Raw genomic sequence first — 23,350 nt, 5'->3', positions numbered from 1 at the left:
GCTAATCATCAGCATTCATTAATTAAAAGATTTACCTGAAAATTACATGAAGGAGGAGTCTCTTTCCTCAACAAAAATTAGAGATTACTCAGTAATTTATTAGGAGAGGTGTAGCTGGGGGTTAATATATATATATATATGTTTGTCTAATTTTCAAGCATCATAAGTACTTTGAAAGCACTTACATAAAATCAGTTAATGTATATCATGAAATAAGTTTATACTTAATATGTGATATAAGTGAATGTTTTGTGTCAATTTGCAAGACAATCGTGAGGGAGCATTATGAATACTATCATTATTCTGATTCAATTGACAGCCCTCAGGCTTCTTCTTGGTAATGAACTTAACAGGATTTACAAAAGCTTACTTTTTGAAATTACTCAATTTTGTTTTTTCCAAATTTTGCTCAAACACTTCTCTTTTTAGTATAAATGACTAAGTACCATGTAAGGTTAAATGCTGGTTATCAAGAGTATAGAATTGAAACAAATTATAAGCTGTGATTTTGGGCAAGTCATTCAAACTAAAGAATGGTTTTCTTATCAGAAGTTTAGATACTAATAGCCTCACAATTTATCAATAAGATTACATGAAGTAACATATTTTAATGTATAATGCAGTGTCTGGCATATATTGGGTTTAAAATTGATAGCTACTATTATTATTATATCAGTACAAATAAAAATATTGATAATTATGATATGTGTCTGTCTTTCTCTGTGCTGATTCATATCTCCAAAAGCTTCATTTTAATCTCTTAGCTTCCTATTTTACTTCCCTATTCCTACAGTAGTAACTGGGGTTATCAGTAGCCTCAGAATTTCTAAGACATCCCTGGGAAACTAATTTTTTTGGACAGCATCCTCTGAATTTTGGTTATGTGAGATGTATGTGTTGAGAATGCAGGTTGCTGATTAAATAACTCAATGAGCTTTACTCAACCATCTCCTCATCACAGCCTCTATTTTGTCCCCTCTAACAGCACACAACAGAGCTGATTTTTGGGGAAAATGGACTATTACTTCTCCAGTTCTAGCTCTCTACCAGGACTTGCTATTAACATGTTATATACCTAATTTTGTTTCATCTGAATAGTAACCCCACCAAGCAGATTTTGTCTACACTGTAAAGTTAGGAAGACTGAGGCTAATAGAGGTTACATAATTTGTTGAAGGTCACAACGTTTATAAATTCTCTGTGATACAAATACATTTTTCTCAAAATCTGTTGCTTTTATATTATATCCTTAAGATGTCTCATAGTGCTAAGTCAAGGAAGGAAATGAAGACCTCTTATACAATTATCTTCTCTCCCAGGGACTATAATTTCATTTTCTTCTACCTTCCCATCATCAAGCCCTAAATATAGGAACCAGAGAATTTGAATAAATGTCCCAGGAAGAAATACTCCAAATCACTTTCTTCTTCTGGTTCCTGAAAATTCCATAATATCTTCAACATATCATAGAGTTCAGTGATATTTGGTGACAAACTAGTGCTTGGTACCAAGAACTGGTGCACAGTCCATGAATAATTTTTGAATGTAGAATTGTCATTAAAAATGCTTACCCAGAGACGAATGACAATTTAAGTTGTTGGGTTGATTGGTTTTTTTCTTAGGAACCATCCAATCCAAAAATTCATAGAAGGTTTTCTAGTTTTCTGCAAAATGAAACATTATGTTAATTGGTGGGAGCTGTGCTGACTGCTGATGTTTTGTTACATGGTTTCTGTTTCGAGTCTAGATAGATGACGGTGATCACCCCCAGGGATGCTTGGACTGTAGCTGGAATTGTTATGATTGTTCTCATGGTGCTGAGGACTCCCATGGTTCACCACGGAGAAGCTCCAAGGAAGGGTTGGGCAGCTACTCTTGAGCAATGCCAGATCTGGGAATTAATTTGTTGGGGGCTCTGGGGCTCAGGGTTGGGTCTATTGTACTCTAGACAAAATCCCAGGTAGAATTTGGAGGGGCTCCTACCACTGTCCAAATTTCTTCTCCTTAGGAAAAAGAATTTTGCTGAATTCCTTTTCTCACCCTCTGCAGTTGGAAGGAGGATCCTTCTTTCAGGGAAAGACCTTGGGATTTCACATTTGGAAGAAAGAGAGAAAGCACATTCCTATACCAGATGCAAGACAGAATGCATATGGCATCACCTGAAAAGCATTAAGAAACATCAGAGAGTAAGTTGAAAGGATTTGTCACCCTAGGGACTTTCTAGGCCAAGTGATGTTCATTTACGATCTGACTTAGGATTGGAGAAATTCACTATAGTCATAGTCTCTGTAGCTTTACTATCTGAACAGCACAATTACCCATTCCTTGAATGTAAGCTGCAGGTTCACAGAGACAAGATCTTAGGGTCTGAGAGGAAAAATGGGAAGAGGACAAACAATGACTGTCACCAATTCTGAGTTTATGTACAAACTTGAGTCAGTATTGGTGGTAAATAGGGTTATAAGAATGGTGAACAAACAAGGGAATTACTATTTATTTTGCACCCACTAAATACCAAATGCTGTAGTAGTATTGTTGCACAAACTCTAGGGTAAGTATTATTATCCCACTGTTTTTTCCAAATTATTTTATTTTATTTTATTTTATTTTATTTTATTTTATTTTATTTTATATTTTTTAAAAGATTTTATTTATTTGACAGAGACAGCCAGCGAGAGAGGGAACACAAGCGGGGGAGTGGGAGAGGAAGAAGCAGGCTCATAGCGAAAGAGCCTGATGTGGGGCTTGATCCCAGAACTCCGGGATCACGCCCTGAGCTGAAGGCAGACGCTTAACCGCTGTGCCACCCAGGCGCCCCCCAAATTATTTTAAAATATGACATAACACAAGACATTGTACAATAAAACATATATGCAAAGTTTAACAAAAGTTATCAAGAAATATCCAAATAATCAATGACTAGGTCAAAATGACTGAATATTACCAGCACCCCAAAGAATCCCATGTACTTCTTTCCAACTACATCCACTTCTACTTCCCAGAATCTTCCCAGAGGATTAGAAGGTGACTCTCGTAATATTAATTTTACTGCTTCTTGTTATGGCTTAAACATATATAATTATATCCTTAAACAATATAGATTAGTATTTCCTCCTTTAAATGTTCTATAAGTGTGTTCTGTCTTACTTCTTTGCTCAATACTATGTTTGAGAAGATGTCATGGGTCTTTCACGAATAGTTGTCCAACTTTTTTACTGTTTTGTAGTAGATTCCATTTTATGAGGAAACAATATACTCAATCATTCTAATGTGGATGACTTTTGGATTGCTTCCATTTTTTTTCATGTATTTGGGGCATACGAGTCTATATTTTTTTAGATGAGAGTGTATACTTAGTTTGGAATTGGTGAGTCAGGGTTTACATATTGTCAACTCGACAACAGAATGTCCTACTGTTATTTAAACTGATTGTCTCTATGGGCACTCTCACAAGTGATTTACAAGAGAACCCAATTCCTGGCAGCTCTTGGTATTTTAGACTTTTTAGTGTTTTCCAGTCCGGTGAGCACGTAGTGGTATTTCACTGTATTTTTAACTTATATTTCTCTGATTGATAATGAGGATGAGCAATTTTGCATATGTTTAGTGTCCATTGATATTCACTCTTTATTGAGGTACTTACTTAGATATTTTCTTCTTTTTCTCTATTATACTTTGCATCTTTTCTTATTTGTTTTTAAAGAATAAAAATGTATTAAGAATCAAGCCCATTGTCAGTCATGCTTGCAAATACTTGTTTGTACTTTGTGGCTTGTCTTGTTAGCTCTTTCAACGATATTTTTTATGGGAAGATGTTGTTAGTTTTAGTGGAGTTGGATTTATCAGTCTTTTCTCTTTATGGTCAATACTTTCAATGATTTAAGAAATCCTTCACAACTCCACAGTCATGAATGTGTTTTCTAATTTTTCCTTCTTTTCTTTCTTTCTTTCTTTTCTTTCTTTCTTTCTTTCTTTCTTTCTTTCTTTCTTCTTTCTTCTTTCTTTCTCTTTCTTCTTTCTTTCTTTCTTTTTCATTCTTTCTTTTTCTTCTTTCTTCTTTCTTTCTTCTTTTTTTGGTTTTATTTATTTGTCAGAGATAGAGAGATAGCACAAGCAGGGGGAGTGGCAGGCAGAGCAGGGAGAGAGAGAAGCAGGCTCCCCACTGAGCAAGGAGCCCCATGCAGGACTCCATCCCAGGACGTCAGGATGATGACCTGAGCTGAAGGTAGACACTTATCTGGCTGAAGCCACCCAGGCATCCCTCTAATTTTTCCTTTTAATGCATTTGTAATATTGCATTTCAGATTCCACTTGAATTCATCTAGATTCAGTTTAAACGTGATGTGAGGACTATGTCTAACTTCTTCCACCCCTGACTCCATGGATGTGTCTTTTATTAACAAAAGCATTTTTTCCTCACAAATCTGCAGTGCCACTTAGTTATAAATTTAGTGTAAATATATATATGGGGATTATTTTGGGATATATTATGCTTCTATTTTTCAATGTCTATCCCAATACCACAGATTGTAATTACTGAAGTTTTATTTGATATCTTGATATTTAGTGGAGCAAAGTTTTTCACCATGCTTACTTTTTCAAGAGTAGTTTGGCTAATCTTGGCTCCTTATACTTTTATTAAATTTTAAAATAAGCTTGTAAAGTTTTAACAAATTTTAATTAATGTGAGAATCTACAGATTCACTTGGAAGAATTTCACCTTTATATTACTGAGTCCTTTAATACATGTGCAAGATGTATTTTTTATTTATTTAGGAATTTTTTAATGTAACTCATAAAATTTTATTACTTTCCGTAAGAAGTTTTATATATCTTTTGTAGGACTTCTTCCAAGATTCCCTGAATTTTTCCATGCTATAATAAATGGTATAATTAAGATTTAATTTAAAATTTGTTCCTGGTCTATAGAATGTTTTATTTTTTTTAAATTTAAAAAATTTTTTTTTATTATTATATTATGTTACTCACCATACAGTACATCCCTGGATTCCGATGCAAAGTTTGATGCTTCATTAGTTGCCTATAACACCCAGTGCACCCTGCAATACGTGCCCTCCTTACTACCCATCACCAGTCTATCCCATTCCCCCACCCCTTCCCCTCTGAAGTCTTCAGTTTGCTTCTCATAGTCCATAGTCTCTCATGTTTCATTCCCCCTTCTGATTACCCCCCTTTNAGAAATAAAGACGTTCCAAAATCGCCAATCATTAACCAATTTCGTAACCACGAAACCAGCCCTACAGGAGATATTAAGGGGGGCTCTATAAAGGTAAAAAGGCCCCAAGAGTGATACAGAGCAGCAAGTCACAACCGATACAAAGACTTTAAAGAGAAATGGCATCATTAAAATCATATCTGTCAATAATCTCTATCAATCTAAATGGCTTAAACTCTCCCATAAAACGCCACAGGGTTGCAGATTGGATAAAAAGACATGACCCATCCATTTGCTGTCTACAAGAGACTCATTTTGAACCCAAAGATGCATTCAGACTTAGAGTAAGGGGATGGAGTACCATCTTCCACGCAAATGGACCTCAAAAGAAAGCTGGAGTAGCAATTCTCATATCAGATAGACTGGATTTTAAACTAGAGGCCATAGAGAGAGATACAGAAGGGCACTATATTATTCTTAAAGGAAGTATTCAACAAGTGGATATGACAATTATTAATATATATGCCCCCAACAGGGGAGCAGCAAGATACACAAGCCAACTCTTAACCAAAATAAAGAGACATATAGATAAGAACACAGTAATAGTAGGGGACCTCAACACCCCACTATCAGAAATAGACAGAACACCCTGGCAAAAACTAAGCAAAGAATCAAAGGCTTTGAATGCCATACTCGACGAGTTGGACCTCATAGATATATATAGAACACTACACCCCAGAACCAAAGAATACTCATTCTATTCAAATGCCCATGGAACATTCTCAAGAATAGATCATGCTCTGGGACACAAAACAGGTCTCAGCCAATACCAAAAGATTGAAATTATCCCCTGCATATTCTCAGACCACAACGCTCTGAAATTGGAACTCAACCACAAGGAAAAACCTGGAAGAAACTCAAACACTTGGAGGCTAAGAACCATCCTGCTCAAGAATGACTCGATAAACCAGGAAATCAAAAAACAAATTAAACAATTTATGGAGACCAACGAGAATGAATACACAACGGTCCAAAACCTATGGGATACTGCAAAGGCAGTCCTAAGGGGGAAATACATAGCCATCCAAGCCTCACTCAAAAGAATAGAAAAATCTAAAATGCAGTTTCTATATTCTCACCTCAAGAAACTGGAACAGCAACAGAGGGACAGGCCTAACCCACTGACAAGGAAGGAGTTGACCAAGATTAGAGCAGAAATCAATGAATTAGAGACCAGAACCACAGTAGAGCAGATCAACAGGACTAGAAGCTGGTTCTTTGAGAGAATCCATAAAATTGATAGACCACTGGCAAAACTTGTCCAAAAACAAAGAGAAAGGACTGAGATTATTAAAATTATGACTGAAAAGGGAGAGGTCACGACCAGCACCATTGAAATTGCAAGGATTATTAGAAACTTTTATCAACAGCTATATGCCAAAAAACTAAACAATCTGGAAGAGATGGAGGCCTTCCTGGAAACCTATAAACTACCAAGACTGAAACAGGAAGAAATAGATTTCTTAAATAGGCCAATTAACTATGAAGAAATTGAGTCAGTGATAAACAACCTTCCAAATAATAAAACTCCAGGCCCAGACGGTTTTCCTGGGGAATTCTACCAAACATTCAAAGAAGAAATAATACCTATTCTCCTAAAGCTATTTCAAAAAATAGAAACAGAAGGAAAGCTACCAAACTCATTCTATGAGGCTAATATTACCTTGATCCCCAAACCAGGCAAAGACCCCCTCAAAAAGGAGAATTACAGACCGATTTCTCTAATGAATATGGATGCCAAAATCCTCAACAAGATCCTTGCTAATAGAATCCAACAGTACATTAAAAGGATTATCCATCATGACCAAGTGGGATTCATACCTGGGATGCAAGCATGGTTCAACACTCGCAAATCAATCAATGTGATACATCATATCAACAAGAAAAGACTCAAGAACCATATGATCCTCTCAATTGATGCAGAAAAAGCATTTGACAAAATACAGCATCCTTTCCTGATTAAAACCCTTCAGAGTGTAGGAATAGAGGGTACATTTCTCAATCTCATAAAAGCCATCTATGAAAAGCCTACTGCAAGCATTATTCTCAATGGGGAAAAGCTGGAAGCCTTTCCCTTAAGATCAGGAACACGACAAGGATGCCCACTCTCGCCACTATTATTCAACATAGTACTAGAAGTCCTTGCAACAGCAATCAGAAGACAAAAAGGGATCAAAGGTATCCAAATCGGCAAAGAAGAAGTCAAAATGTCTCTCTTCGCAGATGACATGATACTCTATATGGAAAACCCAAAGGAATCCACTCCCAAACTATAGAATGTTTTAAAATGGATCTTATGTCCAACTACTTGCTAAACTCTCTATTACTTTAAATTCATTTAGCAGTAGATTATTTTGGATTTTCTTTATTCTCAGATTTATCATGTACAAATTCTGGCAGTTTTATTTCTTCATTACAAACTGTTATTCCATTATTTTTCTTGCTTTACATTTGATTTTCTTCAATAAATGTTCAATACAGGGAAATCATCTAAGTTCTTTCTGGGGATAAAGTTTTGAGAGTTGAGAGAAGATTCTATTTAGTCACTTGTCTGAAGTGGTGTTTTGTTTCCCTTCCCCGCACCTCTCCACACTAAGTGATTGGATGGTTAGGATGCAAGGCTGAACAGAATCTAACACAGACATGCTCTCCCACAGAGGACTTTGTGCCCCATTTTAAGGGTATGTGCTATGTCACCAATGGGACTGGGAATGTGTGGCTTGTGGCCACAGAAATCTACAAGGAGGAGATCCTGAGCTTTGACAATGATGTAGCAGTGCTTGTGGTTGTAACAGCAGGGGCTGTCAGTGCTAGGAGTTGGAACAGCCAGAAGGACCTCCCGGAGGAGTGCCAGGCCAGGTGGACACTGTGTAGGCACAACTACACTGTTCAGTGGAGAGGTGACTTTAGGATGGGCTGAGACATGCCTCCCCAGAACTTAGTGGAGAAAGCCCCAGGGAAGGGATTTTTTTTTGTGGTTTCCTGCAATCTTGGTGGGACTGAGAGGGGTTTTAAGCTCTAAGGAAAAATTTGTTGGAAGCCTGGCTGGACAGAGTTGGGAGGGGGTGGGTGGGGAGGAAACTGAAAATCTAGGCAGGCTGAATTCTACATTTGGGGCAATAGCCTACATCCTCAGTGCTCTGAACTTCAGTCCATCAAAGGCCACAAGGTCCTGTCCTATCTGGCAGCTTCTGAGTCCCTCATATGCACGCCTCCTACAGCTCCCTGCAATGCCTGATTCTTGTTTGCCTCCTTTGTCTTTACTCTTACAGAAGCGGTTCCTCCTTGCTTGAAAGGCTTTCCTTTCCTCCACTTGGCTTTCTTCCATTAGTCTCACACCCTTTAATTCTATCCTCTAGAGCAGTTCTTCTGTGAGCTTCACTCAGTGGAGTGGAGTCAGGGCTGCTCCCCCAGAGATGTGCACATCACTCTGTGCCTATGTGTATATGCATGTACTTGTACATACACATACTTAAAAAAATTATCATTCCATGTTACAAGAGCTTTCACATAAATTATCTTGTTTAATAAACAAGTAAACATTGAATAAAGGTTTTTCCTGAAAAGTAGGCTCCCAATTAGCTAATTAAAACCCAGGGCTCGGATTTCAATAGAAGAGTATTTAATACCTATTTTCTTCTGCACTTTAATATCAACGGAGGGAATTAAGCCCATGGTGAGCATTTCTTTCCTGCCACAACCTCTTTCTTTGTCTGTTATTCCTCCTAGTGGGGTCTACAGTGACCATGTTCCCAGCTAGGATAGAGGCTCTAAACCATCACAACCTGATGGTTTACTCAGTGATAAATATCTATTCTTGCCAAGTTAAGGTCACATGGTTCCAGAAAAAAAGAGGAAAAGATAGCTGGAGTTGTGTCTACACCTGTTATTCAGAATGGAGGCTGAACTTACTAGGGTTTTGTGATGCTAAAAATAATACCACAGTGTGGAGATGTCCACATCTGCCCAGGCTCCATATTAGAACAAGAGTACCCAAACCTCCAGAGTCCCCCAGGCTCCAGAGCCCTATCATAGTAGAATAGTTAAGTGGCACTTCGTGAACACTATGGACTCAATGGAAAACAGAAAGAGAGGGAGGACTCTGGGTCTGATGGGTGTTTCTCCTTACCTCTGCTGTGTCATGCATATTTCATTCCTACCTAACTCTCTTACAGAATTTTTGGGCTGAGAGTTGTGGAGAGCTGACATGCCATCATCTCAAGTCAGAAGGCCCATGTTGAGTCCTGATCTTCATTTTCTTTTAAGACCTTATGGTGGTTCCTTTATATAACCTCTCTCCCCAGGCTGCTGTTCAGTTTTGGCAATTTTTGCTCTGAAGTATTGAAGTTCTGGGTTTGAAATGAAAGCTGGATTCTTGGAGATTGTTGGTGGGGTTGTAGAAGGACATATCTCCTGAGAAGCTACCATCACCGTCCCCCCCATTCATCCATGCTGCCCTTTGGAGTCTTTGTGTGCCCTTGACACCTTCCTCCCTGGTTTCAAGCTCTTCTGTTCTTATATCCTGGATTGGCCTCTAGGCTTCCAGATGAGGACTCTGTGGGGCTTGGGACAGACACTGACACTCAGGCTTTTACTTTTCAGAAGCACAATCTAAATCTGCCCATTGCAAGATGCTGAGTGGAATTGTGGGTTCTGTGCTGGGGTTGATCTCTCTTGGCTTGGGCCTAATCATTGATTTTTAGAATAAGAAAGGTATGGCACCTTGGAAAACAGGGAGGACTGGTGCTGGAGTGGAGGCATATGGTGTTACATTTGCTACTTGACCCCACAAAGGAAGGAGAGAAAGGTGGGCATGTAGTAAACTGTAAAAATTAGGGAGACTGGGAGATCTCTTTATCCTGGGTCAAGTGTGCTTCATCACAGAGGTGAGTGGTGGAGGGTTATTCTTAGGTAGATAGAGAAGAGAGGCTCTCACACTATTCTTCACTTTGCCAGGTGATTATTAATATGTGACTTCCTACTCTGAGCCCCCATCCTTAAAAGATGCAGAATCTCTGTTTATCTTCCTTTAGTGACTGGCTCAGCGACTTTGGGGTGATCTCACTTTATGGCTGTTGAAGTCCAACTGTACAGGGGTGGGAGTGGAAGAAACAACGGTCTGGAAGAGCAACGGTTGCTCATTCATTTCCTTTTGGAGGGTGAGATGCGTTCTTTGCACTACCCAGGCTAATGAGCTTTTTCCCCCTTTTCTCTTCATTCTTGCTGATGCTAGAATACCCTGTGGCTCCACCCAATGGGTAACATCCCTACCCTTCATGCTCAGAAACGTGACACGTGTTAAGATAGAAAAAGAGTTGAGGGGCGCCTGGGTGGCACAGAAGTTAAGCGTCTGCCTTCGGCTCAGGGCGTGATCCCGGCGTTGTGGGATCGAGCCCCACATCAGGCTCCTCTGCTGTGAGCCTGCTTCTTCCTCTCCCACTCCCCCTGCTTGTGTTCCCTCTCTCGCTGGCTGTCTCTTATCTCTGTCAAATAAATAAATAAAATCTTTAAAACAAAAAAAAAAAGAAAAAGAGTTGAGCTGTTTTGTCTGGACACTCTAACATGCTTCTGTTATTTTGTCCTTGCTTCATGCCTCATTCATTTTCATGTGAGTTGGGGTAGGGGAAAAGTCGGAAATATTCTGTATAGTTTCTGCAGGAGACTTCAGAGATTATTCTCCAGAATAAAACCCACCTTCGTTTCAGCCATCCAGTGAGGCTTGGATGATGCCCCAGTTTCCAAAATTATAGGGAAGTACTGCTGAACTCCCTTCTCTGGTAGCTCTTTGCCCCCCTCGCTGGCCCCTCTCTGCTCCTCTGTCCCACCCCCACCTCTCAGCATACTTCTTTCTCTTTCTGCTCTTTCTGTTTGCTTCTTTTTGTCATTTTCTCCATATTTCTTTTGCCATCTCTGTCTGTCTGAATGATATTTTTAATCTATTAGATGGCTTTTTTGTCTCTGTGTCTGCATTTCTTCTTATATCAGATCTCTGTTTATGAATATCTCTCTCTTTCTCTGCCTTTGTCTTTTTTCCCCCTCTCCCATCTCCCTGAGTCTTTCTCACATATACGTATCTTTTATGTACCATCTCTGTTTCAGATTGTCTTTCTGTCCACCTCTTTTTTTCTCAGTATATGGGCCTATGTGCCTGACTGTCATTTTTTCTCTTGCTGTCAGTCTGTCCATTTCTTTTCTACTTTCTCAGTTTATATTGCTTATGTCTCTGACTTTCTCTCTGTTCTCCTTATGTGCGTTTCTTGCTTTCTCTTGCTCATGTTCTCTGTGCATGTCCTTCTGGGTTCTGCTTCACTGTTGCTTTCCCTCATATTCTTCTATGGAGTCAAACGTCTTCCACATGGCTAGGAAAATGGCCATCTCATATTTTTAGCCCCTTATCTGGATAGCAAGACACCATTATGTCAGCTTCAATCTTACAATCTGGAGAAAGCCCAGCTTGAGGGACACTCCACTTTTTCAACCAATCACTTTTATCCAGGGGGATGTGGGGCTTTGATTGGCCAGGATTTGGATTAGGTCCCACTTCGGTGTCATGGATGGAGACTTCTTTCCTTCTTTTTCTAAACAAGGATGGAAAAGAGCAGGGCTGGATAGATAAAGATAGCAGGGATGATGAGATGGTGTTGATGATGATGACGATACTATCATAATCCATTACACAAGGCTCATACATTCTGATATGTTCTCTCTCACTCTTTTTTTCTGTTTCTTATTTCTATTAAAAAAATTCAAAAGATGCTCCCTCTAAGTAGAATTTATGTACATATACAACCAAAGTTCATTTCTCTCATTCTAAAGGGAGAAAAAAAATAAATTATATTGACCGTCAAGTCCAGGATCTCTGGTAATACGAATTTCTTTTTCTGTCATGGATGCGGATCTTATTGTCCCTATAATCAATAGTAAAATGACAAATCCAGCTTTCTTCCATGCAAGAGGCAGTAATAGCATAACCACAACAAAACTACTATCAGCAAAGAGGGAAAGGTTTAGAGTGAGATGGAAGAGGAGTGAGGTTGGTCTCAGAATCTGGCTGTTCTGCATCAGAAAGAACAATTACCCAACATTTGCAGCAACATGGACGGGACTGGAGGAGATTATGCTAAGTGAAATAAGTCAAGAGAAAGACAATTATCATATGGTTTCACTCATTTATGGAACATAAGAAACAGCAGGGAGATGGGTAGAAGGAGGGGAAGAATGAAGGGGGGTTAAACAGAAGGGGGAATGAACCACAAGAGGCTATGGACTCTGGGAAACAAACTGAGGGCTTCAGAGGGGATGGGGTGGGGGATTGGGATAGGCCGGTGATGGGTATTAAGGAGGGCACATATTGCATGGAGCCCTGGGTGTTGTATGCAAGTAATGAATCATGGAACATTGCATCAAAAACTTAGGATGTCCTGTATGGTGACTAACATAACATAATAAGAAATTATTATTAAAAAAAAAAGAATCTGGCTGTTCTTTGGCTGTGCTTGTGAGGACGGTCTACATTGTCTCTTATCCCACACGGCCCCCTCTGTGAGGTGGCACAGGGCAGGATTTTTCTGTGTGTTGCACAGTTTAGTTGGCCTCTTCATTCTGTTTAATGAGGCATGGGGGTGGTTGTGGGGACAGTGGATGCTCAAGAAAATCTTAGGCAGCAGGCAATCTTAAATTCTTTTTGAAACTTTTTTTTCACCCTAATGGGAAATTTGATTAAAACTAAATTCGTATTGAGTCAAGAAGTTTAAATGTAGCCTCAATTCTTGTAGTTTTTCTCTCATTACTACAGGGTTAGGTGTTCCAGCCATAGTCCCAGGTCCTCAGTTTACTTGTCTCCTTCTCTTGTGAATAGGCAGAAAATGGTGACAAAGAGACAGACTTCTCTGACTCGTCTTCTGGGTCACATTCCAGTTAATAGTTTTTTTTTTTTTAGATTTTATTTATTTATTAGAGAGAGAGAGAGAGAGACAGAGAGCAAGTGGGGGAGAGGGGCAGAGGGAGAGTGAGAATCCCAAGCAGACTCCCTGCTGAGCACATGGCCAGAGCTGAAATCAAGAGTCCGGTGCTTAGCTGACTGAACCACCCAGGTGTCTCTTATTTTTAACTTTTTGTGAACCTCTAACACTGTTTTCTACAGTGGCTGCACTCATTTAAGTTCTTACAAACAGTGCACAAGGGTTCCATTTTCTTCACATCCTCACCAACACTTATTATTTCTTGTCTTTTTGATAATAGTTATTCTAACAGGTGTGAGGAGATGTCTTATTGTGGTTTTGATTTGCGTTTCCCTAATGATTAGTGATGTTGAACACCTTTTCATGTACTCGGTGGCCATTTGTATGTCTTGTTTTTTAATCAGGTTGGTAGGTTTTGTTTTTGTTTTTTTGCTTTTGATTTGTACAAGTTCTTTATATATTTTGAATATTAACTCCTTATCAGATACATGATTTGCAAATATTTCTCCCATTCAGTAGGTTGCCTTTTCATTTTATTGATGATTTCCTTTGCTGTTGCTTTCATGTAGTCCTACTCATTTATTTTTGCTTCTGTTACCTTTGCTTTTGGTGTCAAATCCAAAAAATCATCACCAAGACCAATGTCAAAGAGCTTACCTTTATGTTTTCATATAGGAGCTTTATGGTTTCAGTTATTATGTTCAAGTCTTTAATCCATTTTGAGTAGATTTTTGTGTGTGGTGTAGGATAGTGGTCCAGTTTTATTCTTTTGCACGTGGCTGTCTAGTTTTCCCAGCACCAGTTTTTAAAGAAACTGTCCTTTCCTTTTTGTATATTCTTGGCTCTTTTGTCGTAAATGAATTGACCATATATATGTAGGTTTGTTTCTGGGTTGTCTATTCCGTTCCATTGATCTATGTGTCTGTTTTACGCCAATACCATACTGTTTTAGTTACCAAAGCTTTATAATACAGTTTGAAATCAAAAAGTGTAATGCCTCAGCTCTATTTCTCTTTCTCAAGTTTGCTTTGGCTTTGACTTCTTACAAATTTAAGATTGTTTGCTCTATTTTTGTGAATTGGAGTTTTGTAATTTTGTGTGGGGATCGTGATGAATCTTAAGATTGCTTTGGGTAATTGGGGCATTTTTAATAATAAATTCTTCCAATCCATAAGCACAGAATATCTTTTCATTTATTTATGTCTTCTTTAATTTCTTTTTATTAATTTATTATAGTTTTTAATGTGCAGGTCTTTCCCCTCCTTGGTTAAATTTATTCCTACGTATTTTTTCATGCAATTATAAATAGGATTGTTTTCTTAATTTCTCTTTCTGATTCTTCATTATTGGTTTATAGATGCAACAGACTTCTGTACTGAAACCAACTCGTTCAATATTGTAGAGCAATTTTGAGAACATTGGAGTACACGAGCCTCATTGATTATTGCTAACATCCATATTTTGGTCTTATGTTTATCCCCTAGGTTATCCAAGAAAGTTGGAGCAAAACATGCTATATACATCCATCTAGAAATGCTAAAGATGATTTGGGTGCAAAAGATATCCTGTCAGGTCAGAATATCTATGTCAGAATTTGGGAACTAATCTTAAAGAAAAAGTTTTCAGAGAAGTCAGTTGTTTAAACAAAATAACAAAGGGGCTACAAAAGAAAATATTATCTAAACCATGGCTACATTATTAACCAGAGAAAACATGCTTTCTAATAATCAAAGCAGAAAATAACAGGGACTATTAGAAATTTTAAGCTTCTCCAGAAATAAGGAACTTATTGCTGATACAAATTCTCAGTGATGGAGCACCTGGGCGGCTCAGTCTGTTAAGCATCTGCCTTTGGCTCAGGTCATGATCCTAGGGTTCTGGGATCAAGCTCTGCATCGGGCTCCTTGCTCATTGGGGAGCATGCTTCTCCCTCTCCCTCTGCTGGCTGCTACCGCTGCTTGTGCTCTCTCTCTCTCTCTGTGTCAAATAAATTAAACAAATAAATAAATAAATACATAAATAAAATCTTAAAAAAAAAAGGAAACAAATTCTAAGTGATGAAAAGCACAAAGCACAACAAGAATCAGTCCTATAGGCAGTTGATTCTGTCATCTAGGTAAATACATGACAGTTGCTTTATTTGCCTTCCAGAACAGGAGTTAGACGCTAAATTCTTTTGACTGTCAACATTTTTTTTCTTCAGTACTATTGTTGATACTATTTCAATAATGTTAATCTTGACCATGTTCTTTCCAGTTTCATCTTGTAATTGATTTCTAGTTTCATACCATTGTGGTGGGAAAAGATGCTTGATATGATTTTAATCTTCTTAAGTTTATTAAGACTTGTTTTTGTGGCCTAACTGATGATCTGTCCTGGGGCACGTTCCAAATGACATTGAGAAGAATGTATTTTTTTGCCTTTGGGTGGGAAGTTTTGTATATATCAGATAGCTCCTAGTGGGGTCATTTAAGGGCATAATTTCTTTATTGGTTTTCTGTCTGGATGATCTATCGTTGATGAAAGAGGGATATTAAATCTCCTACTATTATTGTATTGCTATCTACTTCTTTCTTTTGATCTGTTAATATTTGCTTTATATATTTAGGTGCTCCTATGTGGGATGTGTAAATATTCACAAATGTTATATCTCTCTATCATTATGTAATGCCCTTCTTTGTCTCTTGTTATAATCTTTGTTTTAAAGTCTATTTTGTCAATTTAAGTATAGCTACCCCAACTTTCTTTTGATTTCCATCTTTATGGAATATCTTTTTCCATCCCTCCATTTTCAGTGTGTGTGTGTACTTATGTTTGAAGTGGGTCTCTTGTAGGCAGCATATAGATAGGTCTTATATTTTTAACCATTTAGTCACTACATCTTTTGGAGAATTTAGTCCATTTACATTTAAAGTAATTATTGATAGGCGTGTATTTATTGCCATTTTGTTAATTATTTCCTGGATGCTTTGTAATTCCCTTGTTCCTTTTTCCTTCTCTTGCTCTCTTCCTTTGTGGCTTTAGACTTCTTTAGTTGTATGTTTAGATTTTTTTCATTATCTTTGTGTATCTAATATAGGTTTTTGCTTGATGGTTACTATGGGGCTTACATATAACAACTTAGAACAGTCTATTTTAAGGTTATAACTTAAGTTTGGACACTCTAAAGGTCTAAATTTTATACTTCCCCCATGTTTCATGTTTCTGATGTTAATTACATTTTACATATTTTTATCTTATGCATCCCTTAACTAATTATTTTAGTTACAGGTATTTTTACTACTTTTGTCTTAACCTCTATTCTAGCTTCATAAACTGTGTATTAATCCACTGCTTTTACTATATATGCACTTTTACCAGTGAAATTTAAACTTTCATGTTTTCTTCTTACTAATAGTGCTCTGTTTTTCTTTCAATTCTGAAAGATAACTTTACTGAGTATTCGTGGTTGGAAATCTTTTTTCTTATGAGACCTTGAATATATTGCTCCACTCCCTCCTTAAAGTTTCTGCTGAAAAATCTGCTGATAGTTTTATGAAGGTTTCCTTGAAGATAACAAACTTTTAATTTTTAATTTATTTTTTGTTGCATTTAAGATTCTCTTTTTGCCATTAACTTTTCACATTTAATTATAATGTGTCTTGGTGTGGGGCTGTTTGGGTTTATCTTGTTTGAAACTGTCTGGACATTCTGGATCTGGCTGTCTGTTTCCTTCCCCAGATTAAAAAAGTTTTCAGCCATTATTTCTCCAAATAAGTTTCCTGCCCCTTTCTCTCTCTTCTTCTTCTGGGTCCATATGGTGAAAATTAGTGTCCTTGTTGTTGTCCCACAAATCCTTTAAGTTACCTTTTCTTTCTTTCTTTCTTCTTCTTTCTTTCTTTCTTTCTTTCTTTTTCTTTCTTTCTTTCTTTCTTTCTTTCTTTCTTTCTTTCTTTCTCTTCTCTTTCTTTCTTTCTCTCTTTCTTTCTTCCCCTTTATCACTTGCTCTCTTTCTTTCTTCTCCTTCTCTTCCTTCTCTTCCTCTTCTTCCTCCTCCTCTCATTGGGTGAGTTTCTCTGTCCTGCCTTTTAGCTCATTGATCCTTTCTTCTGCTTCATCTAGTCTGCTGTTGAACCCCTTTAGTGTATTTTTTTTTCATTCAGTTATTATATTCTTCAGTTCTGTAACTTCTGTTTGGAACTCTTTTATATTTTCTATTCCTTTGTTGATGTTCTCACTGTGTTCAGCCATTCTTCTCCTGAGTTCAGTGAGCATCATTATAATTATTAATTTTCACTGTTTTTCAGGTAAATTACTTATTCCATCTCAGTAAGTTTTTTTTTTCTGAGTTATTATCTTTTTGTTTTGTTTGTAACATAATCCTTTGTTTCTTCATTTTGCTTGACTCTCTGTGTTGGTTTCTATGCATTAGATGAAAGAGCCCCTTACCCTGGTCTTGAAGGGTTGGCCTTATGTAGAAGTAAACCTCATCATTCAACTCTGCCCTAGCTCTTGGTTGTCTTTCAAATCTTTGTGATTGTCCAAGCAGACTGTTTTATTTTAATAGCTCCCAGTAGTTGAAGGTGTACCAAGACCAAACCATGCCCCTAAGGGGAGGATCTCAGTCAGTACCTGGATTCAGGCTGTTTGGAAGCCAGCTTCTCAGAAAGCAGCTTGTATAGAATGCAAATATGTACAGTCCTGTGCATGCAAGTGTAAGCCCCACTGGCCCCAGAACCCTCAGGCTATCTGGAGGTGAGGAGTGCACAAGGATAATACCTGCCCTTTGAGGTCTCAAGAAAGGTTTACAGTCAGCCCTTAGATGTGTGTTTAATTAGATGCCTGTTTCTCAGGTTACAGTATAGTGATAAGCTCATAGGTCTATTTTGCAGAAAAATTAAGCTCCTGGGTCTGTTGCTTCTTGTTGTGCCCTGAGGGTGGGAGCTATCTGAGGACTCTTCTCTGCTGATTACAGTTCTGTGGTGTGGTAGCTGCAAGCTTAAGACCAGCTAGCCACCAGAGACAGGTGAAATAGAGGTTTCCCCTGGTGGCAGCAGCAAAACATGGGGTACCAAAGAAGGTCATAACCTACTTTCTGTAAGATACTGGTGAGCTATAATGAGGTGACGGGAGAGCACAAAGATTGCATCAACTGGTCTCTGTTCCCCGAGAGCACCTCTGTAGTACTGTATAAGTGTGCCAAACCAGAAGCCTGCCCCTCAGGCCAAATTTACAGGCCAAGCAAATAGGCCTCTTTGTCGGAAAGACTGGGGGTGTGTTTCACTCTGTTGTCTATGCAGTGCCCTGGGAACTGTCTCTTGATCCTATGCAAACCTGAGACACAAATCCCACCGCTCTTGGAGCCAGGCAATTAAGGGGCATCTCTTTGGGTGGCAGCTGCAAAAACCGGGTCACCAGGCATAAAAACCGGGGCACCAGACATATGTAGACTCTCCCCTCTGGGAGCTATTAGTGCTGTAAAACATGGCAGAAGGATAGCACAAGGGGCGCCTGGGTAGCGCAGTCGTTAAGCGTCTGCCTTTGGCTCAGGGCGTGATCCCGGCGTTCCGGGATCGAGTCCCACATCAGGCTCCTGCGCTGGGAGCCTGCTTCTTCCTCTCCCACTCCCCTGCTGTGTGCCCTCTCTCGCTGGCTGTCTCTCTGTCACATAAATAAAATCTTTAAAAAAAAAAAAAGAAGGATAGCACAAAGATGATGCCCATTGGTAAGAGCAAAGCAGAGGGGAGTGCAAGGATGAGACCTCCCATGACAAAAGAGAGAAATGATAAGAATAAAAAAGAAAATGATAAGAAAACAAGAAGAAAAGAAAGAAGGCAAAAAAAAAAAAAAAGGAAAAGGGGAATTAAAAAAGACTGCACCTGCTGGCTTTTTAGCAAGGCAGAGGGGGTGTAAGAAGATGGTGTTCACACGCATCCATACTCAGAGAGTGTTCCAGCAGGCACCTGCCCCTCAGACCAAAACTTAAAATAAAAAATGAGTCTCTTTCACATAAAGTCATGGCATGTTTCAAAGGGCTGCTTCTGTGCTGGCCCGGGGGCAGGTGAGTCTGCATGGGCCCTTTAAGAGCTGTTCCTTCTATAGGAGTGCTGCCAATACTGACCCCTTCTTTGGCCCTCCATCTTGTTTTTCTCCTTGCAACAACCTCGCTTGGAGATTAGTGTTCCAGGCCTTGGAGGTTAATGTATGCACAGACTGGTGTTGGGGAAGGCTTGCTCTAGTCTTCTGAGAAGTTGTTTAGATAACTTGTAGAGATAACGTAGTCACCTCCCCCACCACTTTCTGGCACCCAAGTGCCACCAGAGGACTGTTCAATGTTAAGACACTTTGACCACACCACAGTGCCCTCTGCACATCCTCTTGCTCTATAAAATCTGAGGGCTAAGATCCAGACTTTGCAGAGAATAGCTGCACAGCGCTTGGATCATTGCCTGCCTGATCCCCCATCAGTAAGTTACCTGAATAAAACTGCATAAAGTGTATGGAGTCACATGCTTCATTTTCCTGGTCTCAAAGTGCCTTCTCAGTTTGGAGGATAATTTACCATCCTCTTCTACTTTCAGACACTCATTTTGCCACAGCCCCTTGGGTCTCATGGGCTTTAGCCCCATCAGTCTTCAAAACCAGGTGCTTTGGGGGTTTGTCTCTCAGGTGCTGGTCTTAAAAGTTGGGGTGCCTGGTATGGGGTATGATCCTCAGGGAGAAATTTTGGGTTTTGAGTTCTCTCCTACTGAGGCTGCTGGCTCATGGTGGGGTTTATGGTGAGATTGTGTTTTAGCCTCTCCTACCTGCTTCCATGTGGCTGCCCTGTGTAAAGGGTCTGTCAGTTTTAGTTTTTGTTTTTTGTTTTTCTTTTCAGATGAAAATGCTCCACCTGTAGCTACAGATTCAGTGTGTCTGTGAGAAGAGGTGAGTTAAGGATCTTCCTATTTCACCATTTTGAACTGGAACCTGCATTTCTTATATTTGTTGTCCTTGTTCACATCCTATGGTGTGAAGGAACTTGTGTGTTTGTGTTTGTGAACATGGAGACATAGAACACCACCAGGATATGGGTCATTAAGGGCTTCCTTCGCCTCAGAAAAGCATGCTGAATTACAAAATGCAGAAGACCCAAGGAAAAACAGGGAAGGAAGCAAGGAAATCTTCAGATTCATATGTAACTAAAATTCAGAAATATAAGTGAATACCATGTTTGTAATGTGATGAAATGTTCCCTTAGTTTCTTTTTTATACTTCTTTTCTTTGAAACTACAAGAAGCAGATGATTTTCACCCCATGTTTATTTGAGAAAAGCTTATAAAGACACGTGGGCAGAAGGCGAGTTCCCAAGCAAGGGAGGCAGTAAGGGCTGCACGGAAGGGGCTGGGAGAGAATGTGGATGAGGTCCTACAGTCACACTGGGGCTTCCAGGTCAAGGATGGGGCAGACGGAGCCACAGGGAGGACAGCTTCTTCAGGGTCACTGACGCCAGGGCCAACCAGATCCTGAAAAAGCACTGTATTTGTGGAAAAATAAGAGTTGGAAGCTTCTCACTCTGCGAAGAAGTTGGAGAGGAAAGTTCTTCCTGGAGTGTCACCATCTCCATGTCAGCTCAGGAGTCCTGCAGAGACACAGCAGAGTGTTGTTTCCAGACCCACCTCTCCAAGAAGCTGTGCCTCCCGCTCTCAGGGCCTCAAGTGAAAGCAATGAAGTAAGAAGAACATATTCTTAGGTCTCCTTGAGCCAATGTTCCTCTAGAGCGCAGACCATTTATTAAGTGGTGAAAAGAAGCTTTACTGCAAACTGCCTGATCACATTTCAGTCCTCCCGTTATTTCTGTCTCCTGGCTTGTCTTTACCGTCAGTTCTAGGAGACCAAGTCTATCTCTAAAACAGAATGAAAGAGCATTACCTGCTGGCTGAAGTCCAGAGTGGCCTGAAAAGAGAGGGGGAGCATATACTTAAAAGTATGGAGGCAAGCCTGTCCCCAGATACAATGTCCCCAGCCCCAAAGTCCCCTCGTTTCTCTAACACCACAACCCACATCCCATGATGCCAGGGTTGAGCAGAAAGTGAGAGGTGTGACCCATGAAGTTTCTGTCACACAAATTCAGTGGGATTTCACTAGTGGCTCTTCCTGCATTTGCCCCAGGGTCTCTACCTGAGGTTTCCATTCTTGTTAACCTCTTTCTTATCTCCACAGGTCAGATCCTATTATGCTTCAACATAGTAACCATGGAATGTTGATTTCTGGATTTCCAGGAAATCTGAGGTTGACCAGGTTAAGACAGGTTCTTTTTTTTTTTTTTTTAAAGATTTTATTTATTTATTTGACAGAGAGAGAGACAGCCAGGCGAGAGAGGAAACACAAGCAGGGGAAGTGGGAGAGGAAGAAGCAGGCTCCCAGCGGAGGAGCCTGATGTGGGGCTCGATCCCATAACGCCGGGATCACGCCCTGAGCCGAAGGCAGACGCTTAACCGCTGTGCCACCCAGGCGCCCCCAAGATACGTTTTATACAGGGCCACTGAGATGAGAATTAACTTAAGCAAAGCCATATTTCTTCCCCTAGAAAAGTCCAGGGAGAATCTCACCAACAGGTGCCTTACCCTTCTGATTCCTGAAGTACAGGAACAGCCCCACCACCAGGAAGAGCAGACCCAGAACGAAGCCCCCGATTCCACTCAGCATCTTGCTCTGTGCAGAGTCAGACCGTGCCCCTGAGGGAAGAAGTCATTTTAATGATTTTTACCCCCAATCCAACTTCTCTGTTGGAGACTCAGGGATTGAGAACTTTGAGAACGAGGAAGGAAGGCTTCCCTAAAGAAGCAGAATAATTGGCAATTTCTGGAGAAGAAAATTAAATCACTTTGCATAGATACAAAGTTTAGGCACTGAACTTTTTAAACATCACAGCTCTGACAATTCCGCTACTTCCACATGGATGGATGAGGATCCTGGGACTCCATGAAGTTCAAGGAGCTCGTGCAGGATGACAGAGCAAATAGAAGGAATCCAAGACTGGATTCTCCTCAAGTCAGGAAGGTCCCTACAATGTACAGGATGTGCCTCTTCTAAGCTCACAATGAACAACTCAGAGCCACAGTGCCCGACGCACAAGGCCAGCCTGAGGCAGGGGCCTGGTGCCCACGGTCAAGGCAGAACCATGACCTGTGAGCCATGGAAAGTCAAACTCTTTTCTGTCTGCCAGGCACAACTGCCTCTCCAAGGAATGCAGGATCTGTAGAAATGATTACAGGATATCTCTAAACTATCAGAGGATTTCTATCACAGGATATCACTCAGCTACCCCCAATGACTCATGCTGAAGAGAAGAGAACATGGGGCAGATGAAAACAGAGAGAGAACCCTGACACTCAGGAAGAAGCAAAGTCCCCTGCTTGGTGGGCGAGGAACTGAGGAGGTCAGAGAGCTTCTCACTCCATTCCACGGTGACAGGGCTCGTCAAACTTGGGTGCTCCACTTGGCAGGTGTAGACCTCTCCACTCCGAGGAACTGTCTCCAGCATCACCAGGGTCTGGAAGGTCCAGTCTCCATTTCGGATCAGGCCTGTGGACACGACCCCAGCCTCCTCTTCCTGGCCGTTCCGGAACCACCTGACTTCAATGTGGCCTGGATAGAAACCATTCACAGAGCAGACCAGGAGGTTGTGGTGCTGCAGGGGCCGGGTCTTCGTAGGATACACGGTGACTGTAGGCTCCACTAGAAGAGAAGTGGTAGAGGGACTCAGCGAGGAAGACAGAGTCAGTCTCCCTGGTTGGCTGCCTGGCTGCCTCCAGGCTCTGGTCCCAGGCCGAGTCTCAAGCAGGCTTCCCCCAAAGCTGGCCATGCGGCCCAACAGAGCCAGTATCATGAGTCATGAATTTAATCCCAAACGTATGGATCCATTAGATTTGAGAGATGTTGGGGAAATTGGTGGGGTTTATTTTTCATTGTGTGAAGCAGTTATGCCTGGTTGAATTGAAGTGTTTACAAGGTTTGCAAGGCATATAGTGTCTTAATTAAAAGCATGATTTCTGGCGTAGGCTGACTGGGTTCAAATCCAGATTCTGCTACTTTACTGATTCATCCTGGGAGAATTTTTACATTCCTCTGTGCCCCAGCTTTCTGACCTATCAAGGGGGATAGTGATACTGACTTAGCTCTTAGAGTTATG

At 40.1% G+C, this 23,350-nt stretch overlaps 1 protein-coding gene and 1 pseudogene across 1 annotated transcript; one reads left to right on the top strand and one right to left on the bottom strand.

Annotated features, from left to right (window-relative positions):
* Positions 1-7,919: 7,919 nt before the first annotated feature.
* Positions 7,920-14,728, top strand: LOC117802440 (annotated as a pseudogene).
* A 5,731-nt stretch (positions 14,729-20,459) lies between these two features.
* LOC100478546 (DLA class II histocompatibility antigen, DR-1 beta chain-like) lies at positions 20,460-23,038 on the bottom strand. Its single transcript, XM_034660515.1, has 4 exons — positions 22,615-23,038; positions 21,783-21,893; positions 21,088-21,111; positions 20,460-20,797 (listed from the first exon to the last, which is right to left on the bottom strand). The coding sequence occupies exons 1-4, from the start codon at positions 23,021-23,023 to the stop codon at positions 20,784-20,786; spliced, it is 558 nt and encodes a 185-aa protein (XP_034516406.1). The 5' UTR covers positions 23,024-23,038; the 3' UTR covers positions 20,460-20,783.
* Positions 23,039-23,350: the final 312 nt, after the last annotated feature.

Source organism: Ailuropoda melanoleuca, chromosome 5, assembly GCF_002007445.2.
Source record: "Ailuropoda melanoleuca isolate Jingjing chromosome 5, ASM200744v2, whole genome shotgun sequence".
NCBI classification, from domain to species: Eukaryota; Metazoa; Chordata; class Mammalia; order Carnivora; family Ursidae; genus Ailuropoda; species Ailuropoda melanoleuca.
The sequence above is the reverse complement of the archived record's forward strand: the minus strand, read 5'-3'. Positions and strand labels throughout refer to the sequence as shown.